Source organism: Hyla sarda, chromosome 3 (assembly GCF_029499605.1).
Source record: "Hyla sarda isolate aHylSar1 chromosome 3, aHylSar1.hap1, whole genome shotgun sequence".
Taxonomy (NCBI): domain Eukaryota; kingdom Metazoa; phylum Chordata; class Amphibia; order Anura; family Hylidae; genus Hyla; species Hyla sarda.
In genome coordinates this window covers 259,270,922-259,294,730 of record NC_079191.1, presented here as the reverse complement: position 1 = coordinate 259,294,730, position 23,809 = coordinate 259,270,922, and the positions used below count along the sequence as shown (strand labels likewise).

Below are 23,809 nucleotides of genomic sequence, written 5' to 3'. Positions count from 1 at the left end.
GTAGTCACTATTCATTGCGGCATCCCAAGAGCTAAATGTCAGGGAACAGTGTTCTCTCCAATCCTATTCGGCTATTGTAGCGAGGTGTTAGAAGCATAATTCAGCCTGCACCATTACTGTGTCACAAGAGTATATACACACTAAACAGTTGATGCAGCTTTTCGTGCCAAAATTTGGGTGGCAAATTTACACACAGTGGAAATTTTCTGACACAAGTTGACCTGCAGTGCAGACATATAAATCTGCAGCATGTCAATTTATGTCTGTGGAATCAATGGGAAAGGTAAAATCTGCATCATATCCACGCTGATTTATATGTGGAATTGCTGAAATCATTCTAGTGTGCGTTTACCCGAATAGTGTGATGTACTATTATTGCATGGGACGGAAACAGTTTTTAACTTCTCTGTATACATTTGCAACCTCATTTCTTATCTAGTTTAAACAGTGTCTATGATTCCGCTGTAAAACAAAGCTTTTTATCCTGTCACCGTAATCACTGGGGCAATACTTTGTCTCTAATGAATCTTTTTCCCGCAGACTCTGAATTCTGTGACCCCAAGATTACAGGCAGAGGACTGCAGTATAGCCTGCTTGCCGAGGAACCATGACAAGAACCGCTTCATGGACCTGCTGCCGCCTGACAGATGCCTGCCTTTCTTAATTACTATAGATGGGGAGAGCAGCAATTACATCAATGCAGCACTGGTGGATGTAAGGAGACCTATCTCTCTGCTTGATGTGTGTAGAGGACAGGAATGAAGCCTGATACTATGTGATTGATTGATCTGTGCTACAAAGTATTGCAGAACAAATAGGAAACTAATGGGCAGTAATTAAAGTCCTGTTGTCATTCACTGAAATTGAATTCCCATGAAACATTGGCAAGTTGTTTGTCATTTTCAGGGTTGACCTCTTTTGGGAATGATGCCTTAACATGGTCCATTTATTTCCACTATAGCCATTAATGCAGTGCTTAGTAGCATTCAGCATTCTCAAAACATAGAGCTTTAACCAGATTCGTAGACTAAGGCCACTGTTCACGTCTTCCCAGATGTCATTTAGTTGTAATATGGCTAAACTCTGTTTTTGTGTGCATCTCTCTGAGATTTCTCATTCACATCTGCTCACTTCAGGAGCCGAATATCACTTATAGAGAACAGACTCAATGAACCAAGCTGTTCTGTTAATGCTGATTGCTCGATGCACACCATAAAAAGGGTTACAAAAGTAATGTGTAATTACAGTGAAAACTACAAGCAACGTGCTTTTTAATAACATGTAGAAAATATAAACTTAAGTAAAATAAAAAAAAACTCCTATAGGGAACCGTAAATTGGCGAACTCCACATCAGCATGAATCCTTGTTTACATGTCATGAAACTGCGACACGGCTTGTTTTGCGATGTTTACTAAATTCCACTTCACCGATTCTTCACACTGAATAATTAATGGATACATTAAATTGTAAATGGAAACTTTAATGAACTACATCAGGCAGAGCATTTAATGTTGTATTTAGAAGAGGCAGCACTATTTGTTTCATTTAACATAATTGGTTAAGTGATGCTCAATGTGATGAAATGCGTTAGAGAATATAGTGCTGAATAAGTTCATTGCACCAGACTCGAATATCTCCCATACCTCACTGTTATGACTTGACTATGTTATGCACTGAGATTTTAGGGCATCAGTGTCTTATGGGTCTTAACAGCTTTCCTGTCTGGGTCTCTGTAACAATCTCCCCATCGCTTTATACTTTACACGTAAGCTTTGAGTTTCTTCTGACACTGGGGAAGATATTATAAAGTTCCTATACGGTTTGACAAGATCTTACAAATATACAGCTGCTGGCACTGATGTCCTGATGGTCAGGCCTGTCCTTCTCTCTGCCCTTGTCTCCTTTTGCTAAATGCATGTTTGTTTTTTCTCTGGACAGAGCTACAGACAGCCAGCTGCCTTCATTGTCACACAGCATCCTTTGCCAAACACTGTGAAGGACTTCTGGAGATTAGTATATGATTATGGATGCTCCTCCTTAGTGATGCTGAATGAAGTGGACTTGACACAGGTCATTTTATTATTTAAATAATAGATTACAGCCTAAGTATAAAAAAAAAAAAAGGAATAACATTGACAAGGCATTCTTTGTGATCCCCACAGGGTTGTCCACAATACTGGCCAGAGGAGGGAATGCTCCGGTATGGTCCAATCCAGGTGGAATGCATGTCGTGCTCAATGGATTGTGATGTAATTAACCGAATCTTCAGAATATGCAACCTGACACGGGTAACTAGATGAATATTAAGTTAAGACTACAATAAAAAAATAAAATTTAATTAAATTCACTTCATTTGTGTTTTGCATCTGGTCCCTAAAGGGAACCACAAGTCATTAGGATGGTCCCTGGTGGCTTTTTTCTTGTCCCATCACCTTAATTAATTAGATCTCTTCCTGATTGGGTGTAAGGAGACATTTATCAATCAAGGCTGGAGAGACAAAGAGAACCAACCTGGGACTGCCCTGATGACTCGTGGTTCAGGCAGCATGCAAGGGATGTCAGGTTCCCTTTAAAAGGTTTTCAGTGATTTTGATAAAATGGTGTGCAGGTTGGCATCAGTATAAAATAACCCCAAATCTGCCCCCCACTGCTCAGGCTTGCCTCACTATGCACCTGTGATCTCTAGTCTGATTATCACTAGTCTAAGCAGTCACTTGCTTTACATGCATGCAGAGAGGTCAGTGACTGGCAATCACAGTGTGTGTTATGCCCTCACATCAGGCCTAGCAGAAAATAATAAAGCAAAGGTGTATTTAGGGTGCATGAAGTTTTTATTCCTATCTTATGTTGGTTCCAGCCTGAACGCCATTTTCTAAAAATACTTTCACCTGCACTATTGGTATAACCTAGTCATAGTGGACATTTCTAACCAAAGCCTCAGTTTATACGTTAGTGTCTTGCTCTTTGCTTTCGCATTACTTTGTAGTTTGTGATAGGTCTTCATTTGCTGTAATAAAAATCAGCTTTCAGGTAGGGTTTAAGAGATATGGTTTGATTCTGAAACAGAAGTAGATGGATTTCCAAAATCTTTTTTTTCTTTAAAGCATGCTTCTCATTTGTCCACTGTGGTAAAGCCTGGGCCCTGTTTTAAATACAATATATACTGCACTTTTTTTTTTTTTTTTTTTTTTTTAAAACCAGTCAACCTAGGCAGTATGGTCATGTGACCAAATAACATAGATTGAATAAAACACAACAATATTGTTTGCAACAGGAAAATATCAACCTAGGTTTTATTTTTATTTTTTTATTAAGTTAACTTTTCCATAGGTACAGGGTTACTGGAAGTAACAATATTGAGTATCCCGCACAGATTTACCGGCAGTTTACCTTATGTTGCTCTAAACCCATTTCCTACAAGCATAATACAGTCATAATACAGTATTTTTTGTTTTGTTCCTATTACAGCCACAAGTTCCAGCTAGTGACTCGAACTGATAACATCATAATGATCTGTGATTGTTAGTTTGGGTTTCCAGATCCATAGTCAGGCCGGGACAACAATATTGGCCCTGATTTATCAAACAGCCTGAAACCCTAATTGTCTGGTTTTTTTCCCCATAGTAACCAATCACAGCTCCACTTTCACTTTACAAGAGCTCATTAAGATATGAAAGTTGAGCTGTGATTGGTTGCTATGGGAAAAACCAGACAATTAGGGTTTGAGGCAGATTGATAAATCAGGTCAATGTGTGAAAAGAGCCTCATTGTGAGATTCTGTCGAGAAACCCATATCATGGCACTATATGAGACACTTTATTAGTACATAATATAATAGGTGGCCTAATGTGGGAAGGAAATAAATTATTTTAACATTAATTTATATTCTTTCCTTTGGACAGCCTCAAGAAGGTTATCTGATGGTGCAGCAGTTCCAGTACTTAGGTTGGGCAGCACATAGAGAGGTGCCAAATTCCAAAAGATCTTTCCTAAAATTGATTTTGCAAGTTGAGAAATGGCAAGAGGAATGTGATGAAGGAGAAGGACGCACCATTATTCACTGCCTGTGAGTTAACCACTAATAGCTGTCATTTATTGTTACTATGTCAGTCCAAGCTCTCTAATGGATGTCCTGGTTGACCTAGTCTGTGGATCTGATAGCTGATTTAAGGTGTGAAAGGAATACCTTGAAATGTACCTCATGACATTTTTGGTAACATTACATTATGTTGCTTTCAAGTTATAGTGGTCAGGGGTAGAGAGATGCTCTTTTTAAGGAGTAGAAATGTATGTGGATTTGTGTATGTGTATATTTTTTTTCAAGAACAAAGCTAGTTATTTTGTTACTTGCTAGATAAATATTGTGTGAAACACAGCCATTTCTGTACACATATGTCCCAGAAAAAATGCAGGAAGAAAAAAAGTGCATGTTGGTCCTTTAAGGTTTTTTGTCATTTATAATTTTTTTCTGAAATTACAACAAATCAATGGAAACAAAAAAAAAAAAAAAAAACTGACATGCCTTCCCTCAGTTTCTTGTATTCTTCGTATTCTTCCATGTAATGTTCATATTGTATTGATTCCTTATATCAGGGGGTCTCAAACTCAAATTATCTGGGGCCACTGGAGGTAGAGGCTGGATGAGGCTGGGCCACATGCACCCCTTACATATCATGCCCCCGTCATGCGCCCTTCACATATAATGCCCCCTGTGCTGTCCCCTCAGGGGGCATAATATGTGAGGGGCACAGCACAGGGGGCCCCAAATGTCATGTGCTTGTTCACAAATAATGCCCCCTGTGCTTTGACCCTTATATTACATATTGGATTTTCTCTTCCCCCCCCCCCCCCCAGTTTTTAAACCCCCCCCCCCCCGCCCTCAGGTTGTATGTAGTATTGCAAGTGTAACTTTTTAAATAATGTAGATAATACAATTATATGTATATTTGGAATATGCATTGGTTAAAATATGTGTATATTTATGGGTGGAAAAAGTGCTGTCCCTGCAGCTATTGCCTGTGAGGAGTCCAAATACAGGAAGTGAGTGCAGGACAAGCAGGGCCCTGTGCAGGCTCCTGGCTTGTCAATCATCCTCATGTGTGAGCTGGGAGCGTGACACAGAGCCTCAGTGTACAGAGCCCTGCTTGTCCTCAGTGTACAGAGCTCTGCTTGTCCTCAGTGTACAGAGCCCTGCTTGTCCTCAGTGTACAGAGCCCTGCTTGTCCTCAGTGTACAGAGCCCTGCTTGTCCTCAGTGTACAGAGCCCTGCTTGTCCTCAGTGTGTACAGAGCCCTGCTTGTCCTCAGTGTGTACAGAGCCCTGCTTGTCCTCAGTGTGTACAGAGCCCTGCTTGTCCTCAGTGTGTACAGAGCCCTGCTTGTCCTCAGTGTGTACAGAGCCCTGCTTGTCCTCAGTGTGTACAGAGCCCTGCTTGTCCTCAGTGTGTACAGAGCCCTGCTTGTCCTCAGTGTGTACAGAGCCCTGCTTGTCCTCAGTGTGTACAGAGCCCGGCTTGTCCTCAGTGTGTACAGAGCCCGGCTTGTCCTCAGTGTGTACAGAGCCCTGCTTGTCCACCCTCACTTCCTGTATTTTTACTCCTCACACACAGGCAATAGCTGCAGGGACAAAAATATACATATTTTTTAACCAATGTATATTACAAATATACATTTAATGTTATCTACATTATATAAAATGTTTGTTGATGACAGGTACACTTTAACCACTTAAGGACCCAGGGCGAACTTGTACGTCCTGAGTCCGCTCCCGTCCGGCCCTGCGTCATAGCAGGTCGGACCTGTCCGTTGTTGTCTAACAACGGGAGGGACCTGTGACTAATAGCACGCGGTACTGATCACGGTGCTGCGTGCTATTAATCCTTTAGACGTGCTGTTCAAAGTTGATCGCCGCCTCTAAAGTGAAACGAGACTAATGCCGGTTAACTCAGGGGGCTCTTCGAGACCGCCGCAGTGAAATTGCGGCGTCCCAAACAGATTTAGGAAACGAGGAGGGCCCCCTTATCTGCCTCCTGGTGTCCGATCACCGAATGACTGCTCAGTGCCTGAGATCTAGGCATAAGCAGTAGAATAATCGATCAATTGTTTCCTATTGATCAATGTAAAAGATCAGTGTGTGCAGTGTTATAGCCCCCTATGGGAGCTATAACACTGCAAAAAAAAAAAAGTGTAAGAAAAAAGTTAATAAAGATCATTTAACCCCTTCCCTAATAAAAGTTTTAATCACCCCCCATTTCCCATTTAAAAACAAAGTGTAAATAAAAATAAACCTATGTGGTATCGTAGAGCTGCAATTTTATCAAAGGGACAACAGGATCCAGTGGCATTTTGGTGATCATTTTTTATGGTATGTCATACTTTTTTTTTATCAATCTGTCCAGCTCTTTGTGCTCGAAGACTGGACTACATTTTTATCATGCTATTCTCATGATGCTTTCATTATAGCCCATGCTATTAAACCATAAGGTTTAAATGTATCTTTTCTTCTATTTTTCTGTAAAGAAATGGTGGAGGACGAAGCGGTGTGTTCTGTGCCATTAGTATTGTGTGTGAAATGATCAAGAGACAAAACGTGGTGGATGTTTTCCATGCTGTAAAAACACTACGTAACAGCAAGCCAAATATGGTGGAAACTCCGGTAAGTGTGAAGACAGTAGTCATCTGATTTAGTGTATGTTTATTTAAATAATAGGATTTGTTTCTTTCATCCATGCATTTCCCAAGTAACTTTTCAACTTCATTCTGGCAGTTTTTCAGATGCCACTATCTATTATATATTTTCACGATAACTGTTGTAACTGGATGTGGAAGTTGAATAGGCCATGTTTATTATTTTGTGGACTTCTTTTTTTTTTTTTTTTTTTTTAGCCAATTCCATTTAAAAATGTAAGCAAACGCTACTGTAACCATAAGAAGCAGCAAAAGCTCTATAGAATATTTTGTCAAATGGTGAATCATATTGATACCCTGTATATTCCACCATAACATTTCCTGCCGCCTTAATAAGGTTTATCATCTCATAATGATCTAGTGTTTGCACAGAATGTAGTTGGCCCCGGGAGCTCCTGCATATATCACTTTGCTAAGAAAACAATGGAACCCAGGAAAATTATGGAAATTCTGCTAAGCAAACATTTCTCAAATGAGCTTTGTGGTTAATGAGAAATAATGTTTGTATGGATAATTGTTTTCTAATTATTTTTTTCTTTCTTGCACATATTTTTTTTTCACTCCTTCAAACCTTTATCCTTTTTCTTTTCTGTAATACAAGGCGGTTTTAAGGGATGTGATACATAAAATAGGAATCGTTTTGTTTTTAATAATCCTCTACCTACAAAGACTTCAGTCTATTTGCATTTTGTGAACATCATAGTATTACTTTCATCTTTCTACTTCTACAAAATTTACTGTGAAATTACTTCTATGTAAATGAGCTGTGAAAAATGAGCTACCACGTATTAGCAATAATTATTTCAAATCATGTGAAAAGCTAGAGAGTTATAATATACGTAGTTTGCTGAACTTAGAGCAATGGAGGCATCCGGGTCACTGCTCTTTTGTAGGATGAACTATAAACTGATATCAAACTAGGTTGCAGTGCATCACTGCTTCCACATTATCATTATTAACAAATAATATTTTACTGCCATTGCTTTGGTAAAGTAGTTCTAGCCATACATTTCTTACAGGTGTTTCATCTGTAAAAAGAAATTAAAAAAAATACATGGCCAAAAAGTGCATCACAAAACCAATGCAATTTGCTATAAAAGTGTGGGTTCAACACAGAAACAGGTCTTTAGCTATCAATATTATATATATATATATATATATATATATATATATATATATATATATATGCCTATAGGCAGATAATTATTACATGAGCCTTAAAGCACTATCATCTTCCCACATAATATCATTTTTATGTATTTACCACATGTCTGTAAGCAACTTCATTGTCCATAGTAGTAAACCTGATTCATTCCCACAAACTCCTATATCCGGGAGCTAGAAATAACTGCGCCAGAGTTACAGTGTGCCTGCTGAGGATCAGGTACTAACTCATTTTTATTACGCCGCCTAGTTTTGAAGTCAAAGCTAATATGATTTACGCGTACAGTTGCAATATAGCAAAAAATTTGACTTTACATTTCAAACACACACTTGAGAAAATTTTTCTAAGAAATGTCCCCAGATGCAGTGTGGAGACCATGATGCAGTGTGGAGACACTTTACTTGGAACAAATACTCTACACTTGCATTTTTTCATCATCAAATTTTTTTTTTGTAACACACTTTATAGCAGAACTCTGTGGCTCAGATTTTCTAAAACAGTCTGAGACAAAAACTCTCATATGCCCAAAGCAGCAAATCACAGCTTAGCCTTCGTTTCTCAAATTGCTCTTGTAATATGAAAGCTGACCTGCGATTGGTTGCTACGAGCAAATAAGACAATGTTGTTAAATCTGGATCAATGTCTCTATGTGCTTTCAACTATTTTCAGTAATACATGTGGGCATATTCAATATTTTAAAGCACTATAAATTAATTGAAAGTAACAACACCTGTACTTGTGGGTCCAAGTGGCCAAGCTCCATACATGGTTATGGACAACTTCTTAACCCCTTAAGGACCAAGCGGTTTTCTGTTTTTGCACTTTCCATTTTTTCCTCCTTACCTTTTAAAAATCATAACCCTTTCAATTTTGCACCTAAAAATCCATATGATTTTTTGCGCCACCAATTCTACTTTGTAATGACATCAGTCATTTTACCCAAAAATCTACGGCGAAACGGGAAAAAAAATCATTGTGCGGCAAAATTGAAGAAAAAAACACCATTTTGTAAATTTTGGGGGCTTCTGTTTCTACGCCGTCCATTTTTCGGTAAAAATGACATCTTATCTTTATTCTTTAGGTCCATACGATTAAAAGGATACCCTACTTATATAGGTATGATTTTGTCGTACTTTTGGATAAAATCATAACAATAATCAGGAAAATTAATACATTTAAAATTGTCCTCTTTTTACCCCTATAACTTTTTTATTTTTCCACGTACAGGGCGGTTTGAGGGCTAATTTTTTGCGCCGTTATCTGAAGTTTTAAACTGAATAAAATGCGATCAAAAAGTCTGATCAAAACAAAAATGGTACCTTTTTTTATGGTATGAAAAGTGGCCAAAAATACGCTATTTTGGACTTTGGAATTTTTTTTGCGCGTACGCCATTGACCGTGCGGTTTAATTTATGATGTATTTTTATAGTTCGGACATTTACACACGCAGCGATACCACATATTTATTTTTATTATGTTTATATATTTTTTATATGGAATTTGGGAAAGGGGGCGTGATTCAAACTTTGATAAGGAAGGGGTTAATGTGTGTGTGTGTGTGTGTGTGTGTGTTTCAACTTTTTTTTAAACTTTTTTTTTTTTTTTTTTTTACACTTTTAGTCCCATACAGATCACTTACAATTAGATTCCTCATACAGATCACTATGGTTGTATATAACCATAGTGATCTGTGTGCTGCTCGAATTATAAAGCCAGGGCCAGGCTGTATCATTCAGAGAGCCGGAGGAGAGGTAAGCCCTCAGGCTACCTCAGCAGTGGATCGCCCCCCAAGCCCCCCCCCCCCCCAAACCCCCCCCCAGATCGTGCTTCGGGGGGGCGATCCACCCCACTGGACCACCAGGGACTGAATACAGGCACCTTTAGACGCCGCTATTAATACCGGAATCAGCTGGGGGCCGGCCGGTATGACGCGGGCTCGAGTCGGGAGCCCGCGTCATACCCGGTTAAGGGCCATTGGACGTGTATACACGTCCATGGTCCTTAAGAGGTTAAAATAAAGTGTTCTACAGATATGTAGTACTGTATTATTGACAAATATTTAAGTAAATAATTATGTTAAATTGGCTATATAGCTTTCCGGTAGGTTGTAAAATCCTTCCAAAAGTCCTAGGGCAGCAAGCTAAATTTTACTAAATGGCTTCAAAGTGCAGAAGAAATTAGTCGCACTCACCCGACTGTAGTGGAGTTCCAACATGTAGCTTTATTCAAAGCGTGTGTGCAGATAAACACATATTGCACATGCGGGGAGGGAGAGGAGAAACTCTCTGACACGGGGGTATACCACAGAAGGCTACTAATTTCACATCATGGACACGCTTCTTCTGGCCAAGAATGCCATTCCGGACCAGTTCTGTCCAACATTAGCATAAAAAGTGCCACTTATTCAGATATTTTACACATGATTTTTACATTATTAGCACCTTGCTCTCTAATTTTTGTAAAGGTGATGTGGCTTCGGGGTTGGTGCATTTTACCTTAGATATTCAAAGGTTTATCTCCATTTTCTCGTGCAAATGTCTGTTAATTTCAGAATTTTACTGTGCCTTGCTAATGTGAATACATTTTTTGTTTTATTTTATTTAAAAAAAATAAAAATAAAAAATAAAAAAAAATATATATATATATATATATATATATATATATATATATATTCCTTGTATATTCTTTATTTTTCACACCAGTCTTAAAAATTATAGTGTTCATTTTTTTCTTCTTTTTTTTAGTTAAATGTAAATTCATGTTCCTTAATAGGCTATTCCTCAGTTTAACCACAAAATGGAGACATATATGTAGACCCTTGTTGCTTTCTAAAAGTATAAAGTGCGTTTATAAACTGAGCGTTTATAAGCTATTGCTACACATCAGTATACAGTGGTCCCTCAACATACGATGGTAATTCGTTCCAAACGAGCCATCGTTTGTCGAATCCATCGTATGTTGAGGGATTCGTGCAATGTAAAGTATAGGAAGCTGTACTCACCTGTCCCCGCCGCTCGAGATGGTGTCCCCGCCGCTCCCGATGGTGATCCCGGGCCTCTGCTGGGCTCTCTGCTGTCTTCTCCGGTCCTCTTCTGTCTTCCGCAAGGCCTTACTGGACGTCATTACGCCGCTGCGTACGCCATTCCTATTGGATGGCGTGCGCAGCAGCATATTGATGTCATCGGAGAGGGCCGAGAAGACACCGGAAGACCAGCGCTGGACCCGGAGGGCACCCCGGAGCATCGTGGAGGGGTAAGTAATACTTACCGCACCACACGGGGAACATTAAGCTGCTATCCGGCAGCAGCTGAAGCATTTGGCGCTGCCAGATAGCACTTAATGCGATGGCCCCGACATAAAAAAGCATCGTATGTCAATGCTGACATCGACATGCGATGGCCTCTGAGAGGCCATCATATGTCGGGGCCATTGTAGGTCGGGGGTCACTGTAATAGGCAATGTCCTACATCAGGCATAGGCAACCTTCGGCTCTGCAGATGTTTTGGACTACATCTCCCATGATGCTATTACAGCCAGAATACTGCCAAAGTATCATGGGAAATGTAGTTCAAAACATCTGCAGTGCCGTAGGTTGCCTATGCCTATCCTACATTAACCTTTCAGATGCACAATCAAAGTCAATTGCAATATCTAAAACTGTTAAAATAATGTTGCCGGTCAGATAATGGGCTGTTCTGGACATCCATAGCACCTTTTGCAGGCCCAAAGCAGTTAACATAACAGATTGAGGTCACTTAACCTATTCACTGGCATCAGATCAGTGCTCTGGCTATACAGGCTTCCTCGGCAGGCTGTGTAAGCATTGCAATAATAACAAAGGCATAGTACTAAAATAGTTTTTGTCCCTGATGGGCACAAAAAAAAAGTGATAAAATTAGTAGAAAACAGCATTATTAAGAATGTCTCCTTTTAAGTTTGGACTGTTGCTGACAAAGTGACTACCGTATATACTAGAGTATAAGCCGTCCCGAATATAAGCCGAGGCCCCTAATTTCACCCCAAAAACCCAGGAAAAGTTATTGACTCGACTATAAGCCTAGGGTGGGAAAAACATCATCCCCCCTCGGTCCTCATCTAGACCCCCGTCCTCATCTAGACCCCCGTCCTCATCTAGACCCCCGTCCTCATCTAGACCCCCGTCCTCATCTAGACCCCCGTCATCATCCCCCTTGTCATCACCCCCCCCCCTCATCATCACAGCCTGTCAATCAGTGTTCTTCAACCTGTGGACCTCCAGATGTTGCAAAACTACAACTCCCAGCATGCCCGGACAGCCATCGGGCTTGCTGGGAGTTGTAGTTTTGAAACATCTGGAGGTCCGCATGTTGAAGACCACTGCGGCCTTTGTCATCATCCAGACCCCCCTTTTGTTTTCTACTCACCTACCCTCGGTGGGAAGGAAGGGTGAGCTGGTCCGGGTCATCTTTGGCCATTTATGCTGCAGGGACCGTCCGGTGGGGAGGGTTAGTCGTTCCGGTCTGGCCATCTTCACCGGGAGGCCCTCTTCTCCGCTCCGGGCCGGCCCCGGACTAGTGACACTGCCTTGACTCCACCGCGCAGGGACGTCACGGACGTCTACTGCGCACGAACGTCCCTGCGCGTCGTCTCTAGCCCGGGGCCGGCCTGGAGCGGAGAAGAGGGCCTCCCGTTGAAGATGGACAGCCCAGAACAACTAACCCTCCCCACTGTGCCTGCAGCATAGGAGGTTGAATATGGACCAGTTCACCCTTCCTTCCCATCGAGGGGAGGTGAGTAGAAAACAAAAGGGGGTCTGGATGATGACGAAGGTCCGGCAGTGGTCTTCAACCTGCGGACCTCCAGATGTATCAAAACTACAACTCCCAGCATGCCGGAGTTGTAGTTTTGCAACATCTGGAGGTCCGCAGGTTGAAGAACACTGAAAGGGATTGACAGGCGAAGATGGACAGCCGGGACCATCCCCTCACAGCTAAAGCCAGAAACGTTTTTTTGCTCACTCGAGTATAACCCGAGGGGGTGCGTTTTGAGCACAAAAAATCTGAAAAACTCTGCTTATACTCGAGTATATATGGTACTTAACCCCTTAACGACGAAGGACGTATATTTACGTCCTCCGCCGGCTCCCACGATATGCCGCGGGGTCACGCGGTCACCCCGCGTCACATCGGGTCGGTCCCGGACGCCATCAACGGCTGGGACCCGCGGCTAATACAGGACATCACCGATTGCGGTGATGCCCTGTATTAACTCTTCAGACGCGGCGATCAAAGCTGACCGCTACGTCTGAAGTGAAATCGCGGCGTCCTGAACATCCTACAGGACACCGGAGGGACCTTAACAGCCTCCTCGATGTCCAATCGGCGAATAACTGCTCCGTGCCTGAGATCCAGGCAGGAGTAGTCAAGCGCCGATAACACTGATCACAGGCGTGTTAATACACGCCAGTGATCTGTGTAAAAGATCAGTGTGTGCAGTGTTAAAGGTCCCTATGGGAGCTATAACATTGCAAAAAAAAGTAAAAAAAAGTGTTAATAAAGATCATTTAACCCCTTCCCTAATAAAAGTTTGAATCACCCCCCTTTTCCCATAAAAAAAATAAAAGTGTAAATAAAAATAAACATATGTGGTATCGCTGTGTGCGTAAATGTCCGAACTATAAAAAAATATATCATTAATTAATCCGCACGGTCAATGGCGTACACGTAAAAAAATTCCTAAGTCCAAAAAAGCTTATTTTTGGTCACTTCTTATAACATTAAAAAATGAATAAAAAGTGATCAAAAAGTCAGATCAAAACATCATACCAATAAAAACGTCAGATCACGGCGCAAAGAATGAGCCCTCATACCGCCCTGTACATGGAAAAATAAAAAAGTTATAGGGGTCAGAAGAGGACATTTTTAAACGTATACATTTTCCTGCATGTAGTTATCATTATTCTGCAGGTCCATACAGTTGAAATGGTACCCTACTTATATTGGTTTCATTTTGTCATACTTCTGGAAAAATCATAGGGTGTAATTTTTATGAAAATATGCACTGCGTAGAAACAGAAGCCCCCAAAAGTTACAAAATGGCGTTTTTTTCTTTGATTTTGTCGCACAATGATTTTTTTTTCCGTTTCGTTGTGAATTTTTGGGTAAAATGACTGATGTCACTGCAAATCGTCGAAACGAAAAAAAAATAATTGTGCGACAAAATTGATGAAGAAAATAATTTTTAAAAATTTTTGGGGGCTTCCATTTCTACGCAGTGCATTTTTCTGTAAAAATGACATGTTCTCTTTATTCTGTAGGTCCATACGGTTGAAATGATACCCTACTTATATAGGTTTTATTTTTTCATACTTCTGGAAAAAATCATAACTACATGCAGGAAAATGTATACGTTCAAAAATGTCCTCTTCTGACATCTATAACTTTTTTATTTTTCCGCATATGGGGATGTATGTGGGCAAATTTTTTGTGTCGTGATCTGAAGTTTTTATCGGTACCATTTTTGTATTGATTGGACTTTTTGATTACTTTTTATTCATTTTTTAATGGTATAAAAAGTTACCAAAATACGCTATTGTGGACTTTAGTATTTTTGTACGTGTACTGTCTTTACATTTTTTTTTTTTTATGGGAAAAGGGGTGACTTTTTTTTTTTTTTTTACTTTTATTAGGGAAGGGGTTAAATCACATTTATGAACACTTTTTTTCCCTTTTTTTTTGCTATGTTATAGCACCCATAGAGGACTATAACATTGCACACACTGATCTCTTACACTGTTCACTGCCATGCATTAGCATGGCATTGATCAGTGTTATCGCTGCTCGACTGCTCCTGCCTCGATCTCAGGCATTGAGCAGTCATTCAGTCATCGGACACGCAGGAGGCAGGTAGAGATCCTCCTGGTGTCCTGCAAGCTGTCAGGATTAAGGGCTTATAACAGCCCGAAACGCGTCGGTGACGTGTGTTTTTTAACCCACCATGCACGTGTGATTTTTGTTTGTTTTGTCTATTTTTCTCTTTTAATGGAACCTTATTAAAGAATATCTTTTACTTCAAGTGGAGCTGAGATTCCCTTTCCCCACCATTTCTTCCTTGAATTCCAACAGTCAATAGACTCTATGATTTGTAACTATTGTTTTTTTGTTTTGTTTTTCAGGAACAGTACCGCTTCTGCTATGATGTTTCCTTAGAGTACCTAGAATCATCGTAGTTGGATGTGCCAATCAGCAGCTCAACTTCAGACAAATGTCACTCCAGCTGTGCAGTGGGGGATTTTTACATGGGACCTTTTAAGTTTTAAACAGAGCAAACAAAAAGCTAAAGGAAAAAAAAAAGTATTTTTCTTATGACTTTCTGTATCTTCATAAAAAGGACCAGAGATGTTTCTATGACTGTAGACAGTATTGATGAATTTAGTGCCACATGATCACACTGCTGGAAACCAGAACTGGATGGTCTCTTCGGGATTTGTACATATTTGTATGTGCAGCCGCCTCACAAGACAAGTCTCGAGCCAATATGTTGCATGTGTTTATTTACAGTGTGGCAGATTCTCTTTTTTTTTTAAATACAATTTGTCTGAAATAATTAACAAATAAGTTCGGATTTGACAGCAAATTCCTGTAATTCTCTCTGCATTTCAAGCATCACTGGACTGTACTTGGCTTAATATTTTTTTGAGCATTGATGCCTGGATCGTACCATATATATTATTTTAAAAGAATCCCAAACATAAGCCAAAGAATCAATTGTAAATATGTCAATATGGAGAAGCACACTCTGTATGTATTGCTTATTTACATTCCTTTATTTTGTTGGCTAAAGAAACAATCATTTTCCTGAGGAAAGCTTTTTGCTGAAAATGATGGCGGTTTATTTTTGTATGTAACGAGTGTAAGTAAAAGAAAACAGTTTTCTGCATTAATATCAGAGCGATGTTTTAAAGATGTTTTTGTTGTATTTCATTCTGGTGAACTCAAGTTACGTGAATTTGTTTGGTTCTGGACCTTCTTTGAAAACAGGACCAAAGTGATATACAGTTTTCCACCAAGATATTAGTAATCATGGATCAGTTATTCATACACCATGTGGGAAATCAACGCTTACAAATTCAAGATCTGAGTCTCAGGCCCCCTATTACCATAGAGCGAAGGAGAAAGCAACACTGTGGTCTTTGGCCTGAGAACATTTGATTAGCACATTGTAAGAAGATGTGTGTCTTGATGTTTACAGACTTGTAAGCTCTGGGCTCTCAACAAAGTAAATTGAAATAAATGAATACCATATTCCAGGCGTGTCACTTGTCCCATGATTCCCAGAAAAAAAATGTTTAATTATGATTTATCCAAGCTACTTGTGCTTGCCTTTTTATGTTCTTATTCCTTGTATTTTTATATCTAAGTTTTTGTGTACAATGAAGTCATTTTCTCAAAATGTAATTTGCAGTAGGGATCTTTTATACAAGGAATGATGTGTTGTATATTATGGATCAAAATAATGCAAGCATCCAGCGCAAATAAAGATTTTTTTCTGTTTCTATAAATGTATACCTTTAGTTTTTGGTGTACATGATATCTTTTGCTATAAAATTCTACATATTTCAGCAAAATTCCTGCCTAACTCTCATAATTGCCCAGATTTATGAATCTTGCCTGAAATGAAAACTGTCTGTTTTCACCTACAGTAACCAATCACATCTTTTATCTAAATAAGCTATTGTAAAATGAAAGCGGAGCTGTGATTGGCAGATATGTGCAAAACTAGACCATTTTGGTTTTAGGCAAATTGATAAATATGGGTCTATGAGTTGTCAAATACATGCAACTCTAGGATATGCGCTTGTCTGGAAAAAGATATTTACCATGTAGTTACAATTTCCACATGGGAAACATTGTGCATTTGCATAGCCTCACAAATGTTTATATGATTGAAAACTCCAGAATCATGACATTCACCACTAACTTTTGTAATGATTTTAGAAAATCTATGACCGCACCCCTGAGCAACCCCCCCCATCTGATGGACATCAAACATGGCAAATAAAACTTAGAAAACATGCATTGCAGGATACAGGGGTGTGTCTATCTTGTTGGACACACTAGGGCTGCAGGATTGTTACCTTTCTGATGTCCTCCGTGTATATCCCTATTCATTTTTGCCTTTTGTAGAAACTGCAAGATGAGTATGAACACTTATTATGGTCATCCATGCTCCTCCCAACATTTTTTTTGCTCCTCTGCCCTCATTCTAACTATGGCCTCTCCATTATATGGTCTTTGGCCTCCTTGTTCCTGACCTGCTTTCTTCATGCTATATGCCACATTACTGACATGTATTTGTTATATACCATGTGGTCCATACCTGGGATCAGATGCAACAAGTGGACATCAAATATTCATGGAGAGCATGATATTGGGTGGCTTTAGGGAATGCTTGGGAGCATGATTTACCAAGTCTCCCAGGCATTCCTGTTCAAGAAGGGAAAAGAGGTTGTAATAGAAGGGTCCGGTGTTTTCTTCAGTGCACATTATATTTTGGTTGAGAATGGATGTCCAAGCAAGCCTTGAGAAGACTGAGAAAAAGATCAGCCTGTCTGAAGCGGAATACTTCTATGACTATAACAGTTTTTTTGTCTGAAATGGTAAAAGCAGATCATCTTACTGTATGCAGATCAATTTGCAGCCTCCACATGACTATGACTGATTAAGAGCCCTAGCAGGTTGGAAACACGTCAGACACGTACCATGGTGCTGTTTAACATGCTGATTTTAATGATTTGTAAGAAAAAACATGGATTTTAACTGATTTACTTTATCCATTGTGACTGTATGGAATCATTTTTTTTGTTGTTGCGAAACTAAATTATGCCAGGCTTGTCTGGATAACATTTGGATTAGTTCTGTTTGCTTAAGAATATTAAAAAGGTAGGTAAGCTGGAAAAAATAAATTGTGTTATAGCTTCTCACATGAACTCAAAAGTTTGCGTAGTGCTTCGTATGGGTACACAGCGGCATCAAATGATTGTAGTGATGATGACTCGGAGCTTAAAACCACTTTCTTCTAGCTAAACAACCTGCCTTTCTGGGAATGAAATAAAAGGGAACATGAAGAAGCCAAACAGTATTCCCAATACATAAAATTATTAAAAGCATAACAAAAAAGTGGAAAAACACAAGCAGTATTTTTCCTATTTTTATGTATTCCATGAATGTCTAAAAATACTAATATTTGTTGAGGAGGGTTCTTGGGACTCACCAAAGCTGGATGCCTAAGTAGCCTAAATGTCTAAAAGAACCACTACTGCCCAGGCTGCCAGCATAAAAAAAGGTAATGTGATATATTGGGCCCCAGCACCAGAATGAAGAGTGGTGCTGGGGATCACTAGCTCAGAAGAGACATCGCTGCTGCTAGAGGTTAGATGAACTGTAGTCTGTGTCAAAACCCATGAAGAAAACCAGACTGAAGGACGGGGCAGCTATATTTGAGGCACCAGGGGAGCAACATAAGGTAAGTTCACGTTTTTTGCTATGCAGACAAGCCTGGTCAGAACTTGAAGAACATTTTTTTTTTACACTTTATGACCCTACGAATTGTGATTTCTGGCTCACATTTTCTTCCTCCTTACCTGTAAAGACCCAAACTTTTCATTTTTCCACTGACAAAGATGTATGAGGACTTATTTTGGGGGGAAAAGTTGCAACTTTCATTGTGTCATGCTAATTATACACCCCAAAAATGAATCACTATGTTTAATATGTTTACTAGCATGATGTCGGCCATTTTGTGTATAATCTAAGTAGGCCACAATTCTAAAAGTTCATCTCCTCAAAAAGTGCCAGTCTGGGAGAAGAATGCTTGCTGTCTGCTTAGATATTTATGGCTGTTTAGATAAGGGCTAGTTACACTCTAGACGACACTACTACAATTCACCCAAGGTAAAGGGGGGTGAATGGCGAGAAAGAAGGTTGAGATAGGAATGCAATGAGACAATTATTTCACAGATTCTTAAGACCTGGTGGAAAGGTCTCAAGTATAGACTTTGATAATGAGTCTTTGTACAGGGCTAGTTTGTCAGTCTTGTGAATTTTATTCTAACAATTACCCCTAGACAGACAGACAGATTCACACCTCCATGGTACTTTTATCTTTCCAATAAATTCTGATGGCTAGTTAGGGACTCTATGAGAATCCAGGTTTTGATTACTTATATGTGTCACATCTATTAAATTATGGCTCCAAAATGTGGGTTTAAGACCAGTTATTGACAGTTAACCTTTAATGGTAATGATGCTAATTGCTTATGCAATAGCATCCCCCTAGCGTATGAGTAGTTGACACTACACCGACAGGAAAGGCATTATGGGTGATATGCTCAATGCATTCAGGGTAGTTTAGTGATATCATATGCATTACCATATGTACACACCCAACCTACATTCATTGGGGAATTCCAATTTAGGAGGGTGTGTCTAACTAATTAAAAAGTCTGGTAAACCAGATATTAGGAACGGTGGACTGAACTGTAAACTGTGCTATGCTGTAGATAAAACACAGAGACACAGGAAAGAGATCTAACCAGGTGGGAAAGCCATGTGAGATTCCAGCAGACGGACTGATCACACGTCAATGGCTATCCATGACGATGAGATGGATCTTTCAGTGTTCCTCAGAGCCAAAGCGAGGTTCTTACATAGACTTGGTAAGAGACACAAAAATGGTATTCCATTTAATTAAGACCAATTGAGATAATGTGGATGGAATTATACCATTTAGATTGGCGAATAAGTTCATTAAATAAAATAATTATCTCCATATTTAGATTATAGTTTTAGGATATTGTGAGACTTCATTCTACCTGCAGAAGAATCGGGACTCCTAATCTATCAAAGCATTAAATAATTTCTTAAGACATTGATAGAATTCCTACTCGCCAAGCTAAGTGTAATAAGTACATTTCCCACACAGGAAACTTGCTTCAAGTTCTTCCTCCTAAAATATAGTCTGGTGAGATTATAAAACTCTATTTGTCTTAATGTCTTACCAAGATCATGTATAGAAAAATAGTCCAGAATGGGGTGGAAGTATTCTTCCATGTTTATATGCTTATGGATTTGCCCATTCTTGGAATCGTGATGTGTAGTTTGTTAGAAGGGGGCGGGGAGTGTATTTAGCATTCCATATTGATATGTCCGTAATTAGATATTGCCCATCTTGATATCATGAGGTTCCTCTGGTTAGAGTAATATGTAACCTTTTTCTTATATAATAATCCTAATCTAGTAGCTTTTGTTTTAACAAGTTACTTACTATTCACATGTATTGTTTTACTATATGTAGTCAATTAACAAGCTTGTAATGTTTACTAATATATCTAATTGATATTCATTTGCATATATCATTGTGTTTGTTACTCGTTTGTTTATAACCTTATAACCAATAAATGTGCATACTTTTATAATACCTGTGTATTATTGTATATTGCAAAACTACATCGTTAGCATTAATGTCATCCCGTCATAATAAGAACTTGTTGAAAGAACTTAAAAAGAACTTGAGGAAATAGTCGGACTAGGATGTGAATTGTTTTTGTCTACAATTCACCAGGTCATAATTTTGATATTTTTGATAATTTTCAAAATTTTTAATTTTTCATAATTAATAATTTTTATGACCATAATTCATAATTGAGTTATTAATGCACAACAATTGACGTACTGTATTTTATCATGTATTACGAAGCCAGAAAAAAATTTAATGTAGGGCAACATTTTTCAGCGCAATTGTCATTTTTTTTCCACAACAAATGGTCTGCTAGTTATACCCAGAAGTCCTTTCCTAATTTGAGAGAGTGCAATTTTAGGTTTAGTACACACCGACTGTGTACTGCTGGTGTTGTGCAAAAATAAGTTTGTTTTTTTTTAAAGCATACTGTAGCGCATTTTTCTGCCCTCATAAGTGCATACCACATACGTAAATCTAAGTAGTGTACTATTTTGTACCTGTTAATCTGTCAAAGGCCTACATACTGTAAAAGTCCAGGCAAAAGTACTCACTTGCTGCTGTTGTAGACAAATACTGTTTTAAGTGTAGTGAAGCGTATTGTACTCCCCTTTATATATGCACTAAGTATGTCAGGCAGAGAAGTTCCAGGGCATGCTCAGAGGAGTGGCTGGGGAAAAAATTAATCAGGCAGAGATCGTAGCAGACTAGGGGCGAGAGGCCTGTGCTCCCGGCATCAGCTAGTGGTCGTGTCTTGACCAGCAACCCATATGCCGTCATCGATTGGTTAACACTGTCATCCACTTCATCACCAGTGACATCTGATACCCTCCAGTCAATAGTCGGTGGGCTCCTCAGACACAACCCTCCGTTGGCATGGCCCGGGAGCAGTCCCTGTCCTCCCATTGCAGGTTGCGTTTGAGGCAGCAGCTGAGCCAGCAAGGTGGTAGCATGATTGGCTGTCAGCATGGTGGCAGAAGGGAAAATTCTGGAGCCAAACGTGCCCGGGGGAGACCACCTGCTTCGTGGCAGCCTACCTTCCCGGGAGGTAATAGAACAGGTTCCTGGAGACGGCGGCAGTTGTAGTCAATTAGTGCGGACTGTTGGTGGGAAAATCCGCTACTCGGCAGTGTGGCAGTTTTTCATTAAGCATCTAGAGGAGGTTAACATAGCCACATGCAGGATATGACGGCAGAAGGTCAAGCGTGGCCAGGGTCCCAATGTTGGCACCACGGCCCTATGTCAACATATGCTGCGCCACCATAAAGCGGCCTGGGAGAACTGTGGCTCCGATGTAGTGGTCCAGCCTGCTGTATCACCCAGTGGCACACCGCTCCCTCTTTCAGCCAGACAAGGCTCCACCACCTCAGCTGAAGGGAGCTGTGTGTCATACCCTCCTTCTGTCGCTCCAGATGCTCCACCTTCTCATCCTTCCCTGTATCCTCAGCCTCCACTGCCCAGACAAGTCTGTGCCCCTTCAGCATACCATGTGTGCAGGGCATGGCGGTGTCACGCTGTTCTTCACATGGTTTGCCTTGGCGAACAGAGTCACACAGGGGAGGAATTGCGAAAAGTCATTCATGAAGAAATCGTAGCATGGCTTACTCCACGGAAATTGGAAATGGGAACCATGGTGACTGACAACGGGAAGAAAATCTTGTCTGTGCTGCGACAGGGAAGGCTGAGCCATGCGCCCTGCATGGGACACGTGTTCAATCCGGTTGTCAAGCGGTTCCTGAAGTGTTCCCCTTTGCAAGACATCCTAACAATGGGAAGGAAACTTTGCATGCACTTCAGCCACTCGTACACCGCAAAGCACACCATCCTTGAGCTGCAGTGTCAAAACCATAATCCCCTAACATAGTCTGATTTCTGACGTCACCACACGGAATTCCACCCTCCATATGTTGGACCGACTATACGAACAGAGAAAACCATCACCAATTTCTTGATGATCCAAGTGGATAGGGGTACTCCCGTAACTTCAATGTGAACCAGTGGCAGCTCATACGTGACACCTGCCGTTTGCTCAGGCTCTTTGAGGAAGCCACATTATTAGTAAGTGACAAGGATTACGGGATGAACAATGTCATTCCCAATGCTTAATTTCCTACAACACGTGTTGGAAACGATGGTTGGTCATGGCAATGGAGACATGGCGCCTACATCTCAGTGCCACATGAGCCCTGTGGGGCTGAACAGGAGGGGGAGGGGCACAGTGGAACGCAGTTTTAGGTTTTGCCAAATGGGCTGTTTTTCTAGTCATCTGACAGGAGAGGAGGAGCTAGAGGGTTATGAGGAAGGCAAGACAGAGGACCCAGACACACCGTGGCAGTATGCAGTGGAGATGGAGGCAGGGAGTATGAGTCACTTGCACAAATGGCACGATGCATGCTCACTTGCTTGCGTAGTGACCGCCGAAATGTCACCATTTGGCAGCGGGATGACTTCTGGCTCTCCACCTTATTTGACCTTCGCTATCGCCACAAAATAGGGGGCCTTTTTTTACACCCACTTTGAGGGAGGACAAACTGATCTACTACAGATACATCCTACGTAGTCCGTTAGCCAGTGCCATCATCCATCCTCTCGCAGGTCTGACTCGGGGGGGGGGGGCACTTTCCACTGCTATGGCTGCTGGGGAGGGGTGGTGTGGCAGGATCATTACCAGCTCAATCAGCAGCAGCCTGAGTCTACAGTCGCTGATGAGTACCTTTCTTCACCCGCATAGTGAAGCAACTCAGCAGCAGCAGGTAGACCTGGAGCAGGACCTGAGCCAGCAGGTGGTGGCATACCTTGACACCTTGAAGATCGGCTGGACTTCTGGGCAGCCAAACTTGATTTGTGGCCAAAACTAGCAGAGATTTCTGTCCAGCCCGGCCAGTAATGTGCCATCAGAGCAGGTGTTTAGTGCGGCGGGGGCCATAGTCACTCCAAGGAGAACTAGTCTGTCCACACAAAATGTGGAGAGACTGACCTTTTGTGAAGATAATTCAGGCATGGATCAGCCAGAATTTCCACCCACCAATGCCTGATGAATCAGAGTAGATTGACCATGGTGCCACACAAAAACTTCACAAATATGGTTAGTGCCAAACAGATTTAAGGCGCTGCTCCCCAGTTACAAACATTCCTCCGCATCAGACCTTTTTTCACCCACATCCGTCACCAGGTACTGGTATTGCCACCCACCGCACCACTCTGTCAATGGGTCACTTTCAGGACTTCTGATGCTGCTGCTGCCACCTCCAGGCTTTACCATTCAGCCACTATATGATCTCCTTATGCTTCAGCCAATTCCAGGCTGTGGCGTTCAGCCACTATATGGTCTTCTCATGCTTCAGCCATTTCCAGGCTGTCATTCAGCCACTATATGGTCTCCTCATGCTTCAGCCAATTCCAGGCTGTGCCATTCAGCCACTATATGGTCTCCTCATGCTTTAGCCACCTTCAGGCTGTGGC

General features: G+C 40.8%; 1 protein-coding gene and 1 long non-coding RNA gene across 14 annotated transcripts in view; one reads left to right on the top strand and one right to left on the bottom strand.

Annotated features, from left to right (window-relative positions):
* PTPRK (protein tyrosine phosphatase receptor type K) overlaps window positions 1–16,137 on the top strand; it is a 400,600-nt gene extending 384,463 nt beyond the window's left edge. For all 13 annotated transcript variants that reach the window (XM_056566508.1, XM_056566504.1, XM_056566511.1 and 10 more), the window contains 6 exons: window positions 541–714; window positions 1,940–2,071; window positions 2,164–2,289; window positions 3,904–4,067; window positions 6,520–6,655; window positions 15,006–16,137. In XM_056566508.1, coding sequence (XP_056422483.1) covers window positions 541–714; window positions 1,940–2,071; window positions 2,164–2,289; window positions 3,904–4,067; window positions 6,520–6,655; window positions 15,006–15,059 — 786 coding nt within the window. In that variant the 3' untranslated portion in view covers window positions 15,060–16,137. The remainder of the gene's footprint in view (window positions 1–540; window positions 715–1,939; window positions 2,072–2,163; window positions 2,290–3,903; window positions 4,068–6,519; window positions 6,656–15,005) is intronic.
* Window positions 721–23,809, bottom strand: part of LOC130362294 (uncharacterized) — a 98,350-nt gene continuing 75,261 nt past the window's right edge. The window contains exon 3 of the long non-coding RNA XR_008891344.1: window positions 721–1,440. This is a non-coding gene — a long non-coding RNA (uncharacterized LOC130362294). The remainder of the gene's footprint in view (window positions 1,441–23,809) is intronic.